This window comes from Acromyrmex echinatior, chromosome 9, assembly GCF_024713525.1.
Source record: "Acromyrmex echinatior isolate Ae372 chromosome 9, ASM2471352v2, whole genome shotgun sequence".
NCBI lineage: Eukaryota > Metazoa > Arthropoda > Insecta > Hymenoptera > Formicidae > Acromyrmex > Acromyrmex echinatior.
The window spans coordinates 9,417,479-9,433,930 of NC_141860.1; the positions used below are offsets into that span (position 1 = coordinate 9,417,479).

At 36.6% G+C, this 16,452-nt stretch overlaps 1 protein-coding gene and 1 long non-coding RNA gene across 2 annotated transcripts in view; one reads left to right on the forward strand and one right to left on the reverse strand.

Annotated features, from left to right (window-relative positions):
* LOC105153452 (uncharacterized) overlaps positions 1-16,452 on the reverse strand; it is a 63,998-nt gene that overhangs the window by 2,287 nt on the left and 45,259 nt on the right. The gene's annotated exons all lie outside the window — the stretch shown is intronic.
* The window catches only part of SIFR (SIFamide receptor), a 46,776-nt gene continuing 37,302 nt past the window's right edge, over positions 6,979-16,452 (forward strand). The window contains exon 1 of the mRNA XM_011068306.2: positions 6,979-10,161. Coding sequence (XP_011066608.1) covers positions 9,600-10,161 — 562 coding nt within the window. The 5' untranslated portion in view covers positions 6,979-9,599. The remainder of the gene's footprint in view (positions 10,162-16,452) is intronic.

Consider the following 16,452-nt stretch of genomic DNA (forward strand, 5'->3'; position numbering starts at 1 on the left):
TAACCAAACCTAACACTAACTTAACCTAACCTAACCCGACCTAATTCGATCCAACCCGAACTAACGTAACCTAAACTGACCTAATCCGATCTAACATAACCTAACCTAACCTAAACCGACCTAACCTAACCTAACCTAACCCGATCTAAACTAACCTAACCCGACCTAAACCGACCTAACCTAACTCGACATAACCTAACCTAACCTAACCGGACCAAACCTAACCTAACCTGACCTAACCTAACCTGACCTAGCACTAAACCGACCTAACCTAACCTAACCCGACCTAATCTATCTAACCAAACCTGAACTAACCCGACCTAACCCGACCTAACCTAACCTAACCTAACCCGACCTAACCCGACCTAACCTAACCCGACCTAACCCGACCTAACCCGACCTAACCTAACCTAACCTAACCCGACCTAACCCGACCTAACCTAACCCGACCTAACCCGACCTAACCTAACCTAACCTAACCTAACCTAACCCGACCTAACCAAACCTAACCTAACCCGACCTAACCCGACCTAACCAAACCCGACCTAACCCGACCTAACCTAACCTAACCTAACCCGACCTAACCCGACCTAACCCGACCTAACCCGACCTAACCTAACCTAACCTAACCCGACCTAACCCGACCTAACCCGACCTAACCTAACCTAACCTAACCCGATCTAACCCGACCTAACCTAACCTAACCCGACCTAACCTAACCCGACCTAACCTAACCCGACCTATCCTAACTCGACCTAACCTAACCTAACCTACCTAACCGAATCCGACCTAACCGAATCCGACCTAACCTAACCTAACCTAACCTACCTAACCTAACCTAACCCTACCTAACCTAACCTAATCTAAGCCGACGTAACCCGATCTAACCTAACCTAACTCTAACCTAACTCTAACCCAACCTAAGCCGACCTAACCTAACCTAACCTATCCAAACCTGACCTAACCTTACCTGACCTAACTTAACCTTAACCTAACCCAATCTTATCCTAACCTAACCTATCCGAACCTAACCTAACTCTAACCCTGAGGGAGATGTCGCATATCTCGAGAGGACAGAAATCACAGATCCTAATGCAAAAAGTGGGAAGCTTTCTGTGATGCGCGTAACATGAAATTAGGTATCTAATATTTCATTCAAGTATTCGAATAACGTTCTTGTCGGAGCTCAGTTGTGATGAAAGATGCGATCTCAGTCAGTTATTGAACAAGATCGTAACCTTCGATTCTGCGATTGGAATTTTCGATTCATTTTCAGCATTTCTGCTCTCCTTTCATTTATTCACGACTTTGGTCAGGGAGATCTGTCACTCTTCTGAACCTTTACCATTGTGTTAAACGCTAATCAACATTAACGCTTAGAAACATCTATGGTAAAAACATTCTTTTTCAGCAATAAAAATATCATTAACTTTTTAACGTTGTTATAATATAAAATTTAATTATTTCTTCTGATATAAACACTTAATGATCATCATGTAAATTTTGCCAATGTCTTCTTAATAATTTTTTTACATATATTATTTTGATAGTTATCTTACCTATCCGTATCTCACTGTGTAATGATATTAAATTCGAGAACCTATTAAGGAACTAGCAAGTCAGATTGATATTCTTGACATATTTTAAATGACAAACTGAATAACTATACGAAATTAAAATTTGATCGAAATTCACAACATAAAAAAATGTTTTTTTTATTCACAATTGTAAATATATATATATATATATATATATATATATATATATATATATATGCGTGTATGCTTCGAGATTTCTAGCTAGATTTGCCATAATTGGATTACAAAGAGATATCACTGCAAAATAATGATCTCGAAAAAAGAAACAGGGTACATAAATATATATTTGTCATTAAAAAACATGTTTTTTGTTTTTGTATGTTTGCATAAACTAACTCGAAACTTCACTTTCGTACATTTACTCAGTTTGTTGTAAAAAATTATCAAAAATTTCAAGCAATCTTACTCTCCAGTCTCTAAAATAAAGACAGTATTTAAGAAAATTCGGATTAAAGCAGAGATAAAAAGGAGAAGGATATAATTTTATTCGGCCACTACGATGAAATTTATCATTCTGCTTTGCTGCAAAGAAAACTCATTTTTGTACAAGCACGTTCGCAGCATTAGTATCTCTCCACACAATGCGTTATATTATGAATATACGATACACTTAGGTGGAAATGCATCTCGAGTAGCCAACACCCGCTGGCTCGCATCCGGAAAACGCCCGATGGATTCTCGGAGACTCTTAAGTATCGATCCATGGGAAAATGAATGACTTGTTTCGTGCTTTGGGCGTCAAGGCGAGCTAATTCGCATATTCAATCGTATGCATTAAAGTCGGGCAGCTATTAGGTGCACGTGAAGCAAGCATGATGTAGCAGCCAGCAGCCGCAACCTGAACTCGATCGCTCGATTACACGCAGTTCGGTTGCCTAATATCGTGCCAAAAGTTACAGGTCGTGTATCATGTAACGACCTTATCCATAATCCCTACGCCGTGACCATCCGATTAAAGGTCCATCGAGAAAATTTGAGAAAAACGACGATGGGAACTATCTTCAATCAACGAGCGATTCCTGAGGGCCAGATGGGGAATGCCGGTTTAAAATTGCCTGAAATTCTTCTGCGATAGTTTTGCCACAGGCGATTAATTCGCGAATTCCCGCGGCTGCAAAAGTCGCAAGTGGGAGAATATAAAGTCGCGAAGCGCGTGCGAAGGACGCGTTCGAGACACTTGAGTCCCAAGTCTTGGGACATTTGATAAATTCAAGAGAAAGAAACAGAATGAAAATGAGTGAGAGTGCGAAGCAAACGAATTTTCAAAGTGCAATTTTTCACTGATGACTAAGAAGATGCGTGGAATGAGAGCTGTGCGCTTTTCGAGGACAAAGAAAAAATCCGTCCTTTTCGGCGGGCACGAGTCATCTATAATGTAACTTGTACTAACGAAGGGAGTGTCCTTGTCTCATTGTGTGCCGAGGGAAAGAGATCGTCGCTGAGATCGCCGGCGAGATCTGAAATCTGAACAGTCTCTTTTGAGATTCTCGCCCGGATAATAGCGACGGAGATGAAAGTGGATTGCAGCGGGGGAAGAAGAGCCGAGTGATATAAGCGGGCAGGATAGGAAGGGGATACCGATAATTCTCTCGCCCTCTCCGAACTGCGTCCAAGTATCACGAAAAATACCGCAGAATTTCGAACGCGACGTTCATATTCACGCTTTCATGATTTTTAATGTACTTCGATTGAAAAGACACACACCACGAATGATGCTGTTTTAAAGAGATGTATATAAATCGGGTTACCAGTCACCTAGAGATAACTGATGCGGCATCGTCAATAATAATTGTGATCCGATAATCCTAAATCCTACGGATCTTTTCAACTTCTCTCTCTCTCTCTCTCTCTCTCTCTCTCTCTCTCTCTCTCTCTGTCTGTCTCTGTCTCTTTTCCTTCGTTTTCGCTCTCGTTCTCGCTTTCACTGTGGAGACAATCCGGCGATAAATTCAACACAGTCGGATCTCCAGTTTTCCGTTTAGTGTGATGGAAAATTATCGTCCTTCGAGGATCCTGTGCTTGCTTGCCGGATTTGAAAACGCTCACGAGTCCGAATCCGGGTCTTAACCAAGCTTGCCAATAATGCAGTTCTCCATTGCACCACTTGGAAAATCCTCTTCGTACGATTAGGTTTATATATTTGCCGGGCTCTGAAAACGTTGTGCTGCCGACGAGGTGGTATTCCGGAAGCGCGTTTAACTTTTTCCACTGGCGTTTGCCAGTAAAACAAGTCGATACTCGAGTCTGCATCGCGTATTGCAGTTGGATCCATCAGCAACGGTTCGGAACTTATGATTCGTTCCTCGAAGTTTTCGCGCTGTGCTTTCTCCCGCCATTGTCCCAAACATCTTTCCGCGATACGACTTGCAATCTTGTACGCGAATAAAGAAGGTAATCTCAGTGGAATCGCAGTCACACGAGAATATAACAAGACGAAATATAAGGCAGCTATTTTGATGGGAGTTACAAAGCCCAATATGAAAAAGAGAATGACAGTTAGCTATATCGATGTTGCATCGTGACTTTAGACATTGATATTTTTTTTCCTCTCGCACTTCATATCGCAAGACCATTTTCCTTTATGGGATGGTTATATTAAGAATGTGATAGGACAAAATACATATAGCTATTTTGGCAATAAATAAATGAAGCATAAAAGAAATGGAAATCGTCGCGAATTTTAGCTATTGTAATTTGTGTTTCTTTGCAATATGAAGACAAAAGATTTTTATAATATTAAGAAGGTAGACTTGTAAAATTTAAAAAACATTTTTACAAATAATATTTAATAATAATTATTATAATAATTTTAGTTATTCTATTTTACATATACGAGGACGAAATTATTGATTATTTTTATTTGTTTAGATTGAACTTTTTTTTGGGAATTAACCTTTTCCAGTTTTATGAATGCAATTAGATAGAAATCTATTTTCTTTGTCTCTAGATTTAAATAAATTTTAATGTTCTCATATCAAACTTATTTATGTAAAATCAAATATAAATATCAAATAATCGAATTTAAATTTAAATGTGATATTTCATTTATAAATATATCATTATGTTTAATAATATTTAACTTAACAAAAAAAAAAAATAAAAATAAATAATGTCATTTAAATTCTTGTTGGGAGAAAATTTACTCCAATGTGCAAAAAATGTTCTTAGATAAAGATTAATATTATTTATTGTTGGATTTTATATATATATATATACATATAAATTATGAACTAATTAAAATAAACATTGTTGGCACAATTTTAAGTAAACAGGAAAAAATTTACAACTTTTAATAGAGAACATATGAGTAAATGATGAGAATAAACCAAGTATGATGAAACTTGGTAAATGATGATAGGGAAGGGATTAAACGAGATTCTAATTGAGTTGTCGGGATAATCGTGTTATCATCGATAATTCGAAACGATGCCGGGAGAACAGGAGGATCTTTTTAACAAATTTCAGCTGACAAACGTTTAATAACCACTAATTTTATTTGGACAATTTATTTCACTGAGCGTCCTTGGAAATACGATTCAATTAGCCGCTTAGCTGTCGCTCGCAGTAACGTTGTTCTAGAAACCGGAAATTTGGGCAATTTCGCCGGAGTCATACGATCCTACATAATCAGCGAAAGACGACGACGGTGGGCGTCACGCTGCAAAAAACGTAAACGAAATCAAGCTGATGAATGGAGAGACATAAGACGAATGACGTAATGTGGAAAGGAAAGGAGAAAGTAAGGAGAATGGGGAGAATTACGACCAAGTAGAAGAGAGAAAGAGATTAATAGGAGCTGCACACACTGCTACGTGCGACTGTATTTGTCTCGAATGTGCATTGCAGTGCCGCAATTGATCCGTCGCGCTGACAGTGAACCGACACAGAGTGGATACTCTCCTTTGCCTTTCCAAAATTTATGTCGTAATAGTAATATTTACCCATGCATCTTACAGTTGATGGCATGTCTTAATCCCGAATGCATTTCCACGCCAGCAAACATTTGATTATTTTTGATAATCGATGTACAAACAATACGCAGATGTATGACATAACGTTTTGTCAAATTTAAATAAATAGCAGATAATAATCCTAAAAAAATTAATTAGATCCTAAAATTATTGTATGTAATAAATACAGTCACTTGTAAAAAATTGATTGAAATTTTTAAAAATTAAAAGTATTTAATATAAAAAGAAGAAAAGAAGAAATTAGATATGCAAAAGCAAATTCTCATAATTTGTATATTATGTAAAAATTCTGAATAATATATTTTTTAAATGATAAAACTTTCGAATACGCACAATTTTTTCTAATTTTCAAAACACTCGATCAACTTTGTGTGTCAATGTATACATTTCAGTAAGTACTTTGTATGTGACGACTGGACATTTTCTATCAAAATCTCTATATTCTACACTAGGTCAAGTGTCGAATGTTTTGTAAATTTATTTATAACCTGTGTCTGATATTGGAGAAAAAGATGCCCTCTTCTGCTATTTGTTGTAACACCAACTTGCTAGAAATAGAACGAACTAGAGCATTGCGATAAGAAATGCGTAATAAAAGCATAAGCAAAAATGCTGTGCTGTTATAAAAATTAAATACATAACTTGTAAATAAAATATTATAAATATATATTATAATAATATTTATAATATTATTATAATATGTACTAAAAACATTCTATTTATTATGTTAAAGAAAGACGAATTTTATTGAAATTGAGCAGAATCAATGATTGAGGCTCGTCACGCAGTCGTCTTCTTTAAACGACCCAGAAAAGCTCTTTAAAACTGATAAGTCCCATTATCTCTGGAACAATTATGAAGAATTAATTATTATTAGGTCATTATTAGTCGATTATCATCGATAAATCAGGAACAAGTTAATAATGAGGCATGATCTCTCTTGTTGTTTGTGTAATATATTTCAAGATTATAAATCAATCGTTCAAATCAAAATTATTAGAGAATAATATTTAAAAACAAAAAATTGCTTGAGAAAACCTCTTCAAGAATAGTAACAATCCCTTCACTATGATATTTCACGGGCACAATACGTTGTTAAAACTATCATGGCTAAAGTGTTGAATCCAAGTGTTCTCTCATAGAAATATCTATTTGTTTTTCCAATATAACGTATTACTTCTTTTATAATTTTTAATAAAAGATAATTGAAACGTTTCTATAAAACTTTTATAAACTAACTTGAAAAAATGTGAATTAATTCAGAATATAATAAATAATTTAATATACACAAGCGCATATCCAGAGAAATTAAAGAGGTTTCACTCTCAAAATTTTTTACTTATTTTTTTATTTTTAATTAACATATAAATAATACAACTTATATGAAAAATATAACTTTACCTGTACCTCCTAGTAATTTTATTGTCTAAGGTATAAAATATTTGTTTCTCTCCGTTACGATTGTATAAAGAATTTTCGGAATTTCCGTTAATTAAAACTTTGACAAAGTACTCAATACAATAAGGATAATTTTTACAAAAGTTTTGAGCTTAGGAAAACAATATGTGCTGAGATATTAATGAGAATATTTATTGACAACTACATATTATGTTTTTAATAGCTATATCTTTCCATATCTTCTTCAGAAAAAAAATTATGATTTACAAAAACTAATATTTTTCCTAAAATATTAAAAAAGCATTTCATTAACGCAAAAAATTGCTGTTTATATAACAGAATTGATAAAGAATCTTTCTCCTTCCGAAAAAAATCTTGGATACACAGATGTTAATATGTGATGATAAAAATGATGATAAAAATTAAAGATTATTATACTTTGTAAAAGAATTCAGAGATGTTTATCGATACAGTTGTTTCATTTAAGAAAAGAAAACAAAACTTGTCATTTGAAGACAGATATCCAACATGAGAGATTCATTCGACGAAATTCCGTCGCAAGATAAGAAACACCTGCTACAGAAATATTTCAACGTCAATGGAAAGAGCTGCGAGATTCCTTTAAAATTACATATCTCCGATATTTCATATTTTCTGTATACCTTTTTTATAATAGTACGGTGAAATTAATCAAACATATACATATCTCTATACGATCTACGGTTTCTATAATCATTTTAACTGACATTAGTTTTACTATGAGAAAGTTATTCAATAATCGTGAGAAAAATATTAAAATTGCATTGTTAAAAAGATAATAATATCAATTTAACAAAAAAATTATTTCTTATAATGTTAGTTAATAGAAGGGTGTTTTCAAAGCATATTGTGCTCATCAAAGTGACGTAAAACATTCATGAAACGCGTCTCTTTCGAGTTACAGTCACTTTTGGCACAGACTTCACGTCAGTATAGCAACAGTATTTGTTGACAGCGTTAAAACTACGCAAACGTAATGTGTCTCTTTTGGGTTACGGTTTTAGTTTTGGTTCTGACACATTCAGGAAATTTTGAGCGTATGTGCGTTTTCAGTGGAACATTCAGCTCTGCAACGCATTGGACGCCCACAAAGGTTGAATATCTCTTATAAAAAAATATACCGACTTTTTACTATCCTTGTTCATTTGTTGCAATTGAATAATTTGATTTATTGTAGAATTCATTAAGAATGCAACACACTTGGTGTAACTTTTTTATCGTTCATACGATTTTTCAAAATATTATTTTACTGACAAATTCTTTTGACAAATTCTTTGACAAATTTGATTACGATTTAGTTGATTATTTTATTACTATTATTTAGATCCTATTCATAACTTTGAGATAAATATTTCATATTTTTTCCTTTCTAAAATTTAAATGTTATCATTATAGATCCAGGATTTAATACTATCTTATCAATAACGCTATTAATCAGTTTATGGATTGTCGAGATGTCAGTTTTCTCGTTCCTCTTTGTATATTATTGTCTGCTTTCTTAGCTTCAAAATATATATATAATTCGAAGTGATGATATAAGAGCAATAAACGTGGACGATGCACTTGAAGAACGTGCGGCAAAATCGCTTGGCGACATTTGGCTAAAGGGGTAAAAGGGATGGGGAGTTCCGACGGGGGCGCCGAGTCGGCGATGCGAGCGATGCCAACGGAGGGGGTTTTACGAATTCGTCGCGCGTATTTCGGCAGAAGGATGGACGGCACAGGAGGATGGACGATGAAGGATGGACACGCGCGACCGCTCTCTGTGCGATTGCGGAGCAGCCGCGTCGCGCTGTCATCGTCGCCAACACTCTTCCTATTTTCCCAGAGTTTTGCTCGCACAGTAGTCTCTAGTGGGTTATAGTGCGCGAGCACATTCGCATGCGGGTGCATGTGCCGCTGGATGTAACGCTTGCGCAGTCGTGGAGCATCGCCAGACAGCTCGCCGCGACGGGTGCATCTCGCAGCAGTTCGCGGTCGTCCTCTAAAGCAGGCCCATTAGTCGCTCAGCATCCCCGGCCGCGGCAAATACACGTTTTTCATACATATACTCTTTCCTCACTTCGTTATCCATTTCCTCCCTGTCCCATCATTCGACGAATCACTTAGTTCGATCACTTTAGACTCTTGCTACTTCAATTTTCACCCTCGATCGCATCTCTCCGGCAATTCGGAGAGTGGTCCCGGGTCCCGGGTCCCGGTTAGATGGACTTTGGCACACGTGCAAAACGCGCTCAGTTAGACCACGCGTATCCTTCAGCATTCGATCTACGCGTGTAGATACTCATCAGATATCCCCAAGAAAGAAATCGATGCCGAAAGTCATCCTCCATCGACGCATTGTTTTCGGCAATCGAACGATCGTTTGCGCGAGTTTCTCGCGTTTGTCAATCTAATCGGTCGCTGATTGGAGCATGGACTTCCGAGTGCGAGGAAGTCTGTAGAAGAAGCTATCGAGTGAAAGCTAACGAGACGACGTCGTTCACCGCGACCGGAAGGTCGCGTAGGTGTCGAGGTTGGCCGGGGTTGTCGACACGACGGCGAGCGCGTCGAGGAGGAGAAACGACGGTGGCCACGGTTAGCGTTTCGGCTAATGGTCGAAACGTCAATCCGTCAGTATACGCTCAAGTTCTCGATGCTGCAGCCACCGTCTCCCCTCCTGGAGATGGCGTCCCTGAGACTACCGGATTCGGAGGAGTTTGACGTTGATACGCGCCGCAGGAGTAATAACGGCAACGTGCCGGCCACGACAGTCGCGACCGTGCCGCCGGGTACCGGTACCTTCCTGCAGATGAGGGACGATCTGGGTGATTATTTCAACAATCTGATCACGGAAGCGATCGCAACGACGAGTCCGCGTGCCACTATGGAGGATCAAGTCCTATTGTTCAATGCCAGTAAGAACCTGTCGGTGATCGAGCACGCGTCCGATCGGTTTTACAGGCACAGCGTGGCCATGTCAGCGGTCTACTGTGTGGCGTACGTAGTCGTCTTCGTAGTCGGTCTGATCGGCAATAGTTGCGTTATCGCCGTGGTGTATCGGTCACCTCGCATGCGGACCGTCACGAATTTCTTCATTGTCAATCTCGCGGTAGCCGACGTGCTCGTCATTGTCTTCTGTCTGCCGGCCACGTTGATGAGCAACATTTTTGTCCGTGAGTATCAAGATACTTTTTCTTTCACTCTTTGAGGATTATTTTTACTTAAAGCTAAATAAATTTACAGCGAAACAGATATTTCTAGTATTTTTTGTAGATTCAAAAACGTATAAACGTTTTATTTTCCAGATGTTACTTTTCCAGAGGTTACTTTTACAGTCGTCGATATTCTATATCAAATTTCTGTGTTGTTTTTAAATTGCATGTTGTTCACTGTATTATTTTTTTACATTCATCAGTAGATTTAATCAGCATTGATCGCGAGATCAATTTGTAAGTCATTTTTCACTCCCACGTGAAGCGCAAGAAATGTTCCTTCGAGCATAACGAAAATATTTATGAGCTACCCTCCAACGCTAAGTGTGCTCTATTTAGAAGAAGGAAGATTCTCAAGGGCAGTTAAGTGGTCGTCACAATGGTCGCATACAATTCTAATTTGACGTTGTGAAATTTTCGTTTCAACCCCCTTTCCGGGTCGTGTAAGGGGGGTTGGTCCTAAGCCAAAGTGGGAAGGTGGTGCATTCCTTTCGTATTACTGTAAAATCGATCTCCGCGTCTCTCATTCCCTCTGCCACCGTTGGCACTCGAAGCAACTCTCCAATTCTCGACGAGTCGACAGTCGGATCGCGAGTAATCGGCTCGTTCTTGGATAATAGCGCCCGGCCCGAGTTAATGACGTGCGGCATGAATTACGAAACGGCGCGAGAAATAGACGAATAGCGTGCAAATTTAGACGTTATCTTATGTCGAATGGTATCGACATTATCGATAAGCGAGAGAGTGGATGTCCAATCCGAAGTAATGCAAACAGATCGCAGACTTACGACACCGATCGCAATTTGAGCAAACAAACGGCGTATTTGCATTTCCACGAACAGCATCACGCGGCTGACGCTCGAGTAGAGAGAAAACAGAAGAAAAAACACGTGGTTTGCCGCTCTTTAGAAAATCAACGGATCGTAACTCCGGTGTAATTCCGTCTGTTAATACGTGCGTGAAAATCACGCGGTTTGCACGCATCGCCATATCGCCATACGAGCTTCCAATTAACTCGTGCTGTAAGCTTCATAAAAATTCACATTTTTCACATGCTTTGATCGAGCGATATGTCGCCGTAAAAAACTGATGCATTAATACCGTAATATTCAAATATTAGACATCTAATTATTTCATTAAATTACTACTAATATATTTGCACGATAATTTCAAATAACGCACATATAAGATAATTATATACATAAAATGTTTTTAATGATATTTTAATTATTTTAGATAATATTTTTTTTACAATTGGAATAAATTTTAAAAGATATTTATAAATGTAAAAACATTTTCTAAAGAAAGCGGGTAATAAATTATTAAAGAAGTTTTAGAATGATAATACTCGTACTAATTTCCTGTTGCTGTTTCTTTGATTGACCTTGTACGTCGAATTTTCTGGAGCTTTTGTTCTCTTACTATCGATTGTACGTGATATTGCCATGTAATGCGTTTTGTTTTATCTTTAGCTTATATAAGTGCGTATTTAAAAGTAGAGACATTTGCAATTTTAATTTATACCACACAACGTGTGTCACGTAAAGTGAATGCAACATACGTATGGCCAACCATGTGGGAACGCCTTTCTGCCCTTGCCGGACTTATCTTATATAGCGTATATTTCGCCAGTTACACGTCAATACATACATACACACATACATACGTACATTTATATATGTACACACATATAAAATAATATATTTGATATATAATGCACATATAAATATCATATTGCTAAATATACATATAGAGACTCCATAGATATTTATATCTAACACTAGATCACTGACTCGCTTATATATCGTGCATAAAAATTGATTCCAAAACCTATGCATTAACGTGATATAGGAGAAAACGGTCACGTGATCACACAATGTGTAATGGCCGATAGGGCCACACATCAGCCACATGTTTGCATTATATATTCATGCTTTTACGTTAAAAGTTACAATATCGATATCTTGCCGCGTGAAAAGTTGTCACAGTTTAAGTGGAAAAAATTCGGAGATAATATTATCATAGATAAGTTGCAATCAATCATGGTATACGGTGTCGATGTAACATATATATGGACTTACATGCGCATGCGTTGACTAGTAATGTTCCTACGTCAGGCACCATAAGTTTAGTATATATTTTTCGGAATCATATATTAGAACCAAGTCAACGATCTAGTATTAGATACAGGATTGATAAAAATATATTTAATATGTATTTTAAACACTTTAAAACATGCTTAATTTTTAATATGCTTTAAATATGATTTTTTTTATAGTACTGTTTAAAGCATATTTGAAACATTAAAAAGATATTTAAGAAAAGACACAATACGTTTTATTCTTAAAAAAAAAAACATTAGTCTTTACCAACCCTGGTTAGATATATATAAATATCTATGATAGACTCCCTCTCTGAAACTTTTAGAGCGAATCTCACTCTGTAGAATAAACTCTCAAAGATTGAAAATTGAGCTACTCCTTTTTCAAGACTGGTTCAATTTTCATTCATTGAAATGAAACTAAAGAATTCAGAAAAAAATGTATTTTATTTTCCAAATTTTGTAAAGTTCTTCTGGTACCCTGGAAACACGTAATCAACGGTATTATGTTCCGTTACTAATCGTCATCAGGTTTATGAATGTAAAAGCCACCTGTCTATACGTAGCCACGCTCTGCACAGTACTTGCATAATTACGGTAGCGAAGCGTACGATCTTAAGGCGCGCAATCGTAAATGGGAACGTAAAAGCGTGTTTTTACGATCGTATTTCGTTTCCTATCGAAGACATGCCGTTTTATCGGCAGTTACTGGGAATGCGCTATTAGGCCCGTCAGATTCTCTCGGCTATCTCAAACCAGGCGCCGCAACGCGGGGATTCACTATCACACCCCTTTCGATTAATCCACGATCAAAGCCAGCCGTCTTGTGTATCGCGAGTCTTGTATATCCCTCTGATAGAGGATCAATTTGCTGCTAACGAAAATATCGAAGATGTTTTTGCTCGCATTGATAGCTCTTAGCAACAGAAGAAGCTCTGCAATTCTTAATTTTCTATCGAATGTCCTTTGAAGGTCCATGTTGGTTGAGTCTCGATTCTTCTTCTATTTTTCCTAATACGCTGAAAGCCTATCCAAATAAATCTACATGACGGCATAACAAATACGAGCGAAGAATTTAATCAAATGTAAAAGAAATTGCTGTATTATATTATTCATATTTTATTGGATAATATGGTACAAGTCTAGGTAAATTTATAAATTTTTAAATTTTAGAAGCGCTACGTGTTTTTGCAAAGTATAAACGAATATGATTTAACGAAAAACAAGTAGATACACAGTGAAATTTTTAAATTATTGGTGATGCGCGTTGAGAAATAAAATACGAAAAATAAAATACCACCTTCTTACCGAATCTTTTATCTAAGCAATCATTCGTTCAGTAGGAAAGTAGCTTCGCAGCTGGTACAAAATTTTTTAATATGATTGGTTTATACATTTCTCGTAAGGAACTAAAGGGCTAAAACCAATCATATTAAGCTATCACCATACTATAAGTTAGTTGAAGTTTCTGGTTATATTTTAACCAATCATGATGCAGTTAGTCCGTATTCTAAAATAGAATTGTCAACCGAAAATTGTAACCGGCAACCTATAATGTGATTACGGCTTTAAAGAATTTTACAACAATTTCAAAGCTGTTTTCTCTATTTAACGCAGCTATTAATTACATGATCGATGGTATCACTGAGAGGTGTCCCTGTTTCTCATTGAGAATTCATGATCATCGAGCGGTTCATCACGAACAGACTCATTACGCGGCATTACGTGTACGCACGCGACGTGTGTGTGTATATATATATATATACACACACACACACACAATACATCTTACATTCTGTGGGTGGGAATGACGATATGTTAACGCGCCAGTTTCGTTTTCGTTCGTGGAATACGCAACGAATTTCCGCGCTATCGATCCCGATATAGTCTACAGTCACTACTGTTGGCTTGTGTCGCTCTTACTACCATTCGTCGATTATTTACGAGACGAAAAGTAGAATGTGACTGTGCGCCGAACGTGTAAGTGTGTCCCTCGATAATAGGTCGTTATCGATAAAGCCGATGGCGCGGATCATTTCGGTGAAAGTCGTTCGTTCGCCTCCGGATGAGAGACTCCGTTGGCTGTGAGAGCTTTCTTTCAAGGAGCAATCTCGTTTCTATGAGAGCCACGTTTAATTTTCGCTCCCCTGCGTACTTTATTGAGCGGAGCGATTTACAGGACGGACGCGACAGATCTGTACGTGTGGGCTTAAAAAATGTCTTTGCGGAAATTAGACTTCTCACGGAACTTGAAATAGGAATTAATAACAGAGATGTGGTTTTTTCTTATAAGAAAAAAACCACATAAAACATGTGGAAAGAGAGGTTTTGCTAAAATATTAAAAAATTTAGTTAAATACAGATATGAAAATAATTTTGTTGGACTATCAAAATAATTATGTAGGACACTCAAGTAGTTACATTTTACTGAGTAGCAAAATGTCGAAACCTGTTACAGCATTATCATCAACGCTTAAGCATTTTCCATTTTGGTTCAACAATTGTCATTTATATAGTATCTAAATTTTTTTATATATTTTAGTAAAACTATTTTTTCTGCGTAGCCTATGAAGGTTTCATAAATAATAGGTTTAATAATTAATAATTACTGAACAAATGCATTATGTTTACATACCATAGATAAATTTATTATTCTATTCAAAAATGCTATAAAGAAAAGATAACAATGATGAGTAATTAACTATTAACGCTTGATAAGCGTTGCATCTTACGAAGGCGAAGATAAGAGCTACTTTGAGACACGTTAAACGGCAGTTAATGCTCTATTCTTTACGCGAATATTTAAGTGTTTCTTGTTAAGAATGTCTTCGAAACACCTATAAAATATTAACGTGTTTATAGCATGTTTATGATGTTTATAAAAGCACGTGTGTTAATGTGTGCATACCTTCTCACGCGTGCGTTTTCGTACAGTGAGAAGAGCTGTTTCCCGTTCGCTTTGACATGGAAATTGGCAGCGATCTGGGGATTTTGAACTAATGACACGGCAAATCGAATTACTTGCTTTCAAAGTCGATCACCACATCACCAAACCGCGAGCTCAACGTAAATAAAATCACATTTGCCAAATACCGCAAATGGCCACGAACGAATAATACGTTATAATAGAATAATCTTCGCCCGCTCGGAAAAATTACAGTATACGGAAAGAATTTTCTCTTACAATTTATTCTGAAAATATGGTAGTTGTAGGACAACATTGTATTTCGAAGCATTATATATAAATCTCTCTCATTTACTAGTAAAATTACAATAAAATGTAAAATAAGTTTGATTAATTTTACTGAAGTGCATGATAAAAATCTTTAAAATATTGCATTGTATATCACAACTGTTATATTTTTAGGGTAAATTTTAAGAGAAAATATTTCCTTGTTATTTAACGTGGCCCCGTTTAGCACGATCTTGTTTCAGCGCTCATTAACCCTTCATTACTCGCGAGGCAGAACACAGCTCCCGCCTTATAAATTAGCTAAATGTTATTTAAAAAAAATATTTTGCATGTACCTTTATCTAAAGAATGTATAGAATATTATTAATTTCCATTTAATTGCAAACCATCAAAGAGAATAATAAAAATTAAGATATAATGTTATAATAAGGTGTTAGAAACACCCCACTCGAGTAATTACATTAAAAAGAAATCACGCGAATAATGTAGAGTTAACTTTCATGATTACAATCTGACTATTAAATCATTTTTTTAAAAAACCTATTTTCATATCAACTATATTTGAGTCTTTCTATCCAATATTGAATAATACCTCGTTTAAGTAGTGCTCCACTTTCTAGGAATGTATGTTAAATGCTAAGCTCGGGATATTATTGTCCATGTTCTGCGGTTATATCTAGAAAAGAAAGAACGATTGACGGTTCTTATCGATTGATCTATCATTATGAAGGAGGTTTTCATTTATCTTCGCCGTAAATCACGCTTTTATGACCTTGGGTGGGCAAGTGTCTCGACATAAGTAAATCGGTTGCCTTAACATTAATTCTATAACGTGAGTATCATTAATTATGCTTCGGGTCACGGTGAGGAGAGAAACATGAAAGTCTTACCGAGGCACCCAAACCGGGTCGTTTTTCCGAAGTGGCTGCAAAGTGGCAAGTGCCTTCTTCAACGTGCG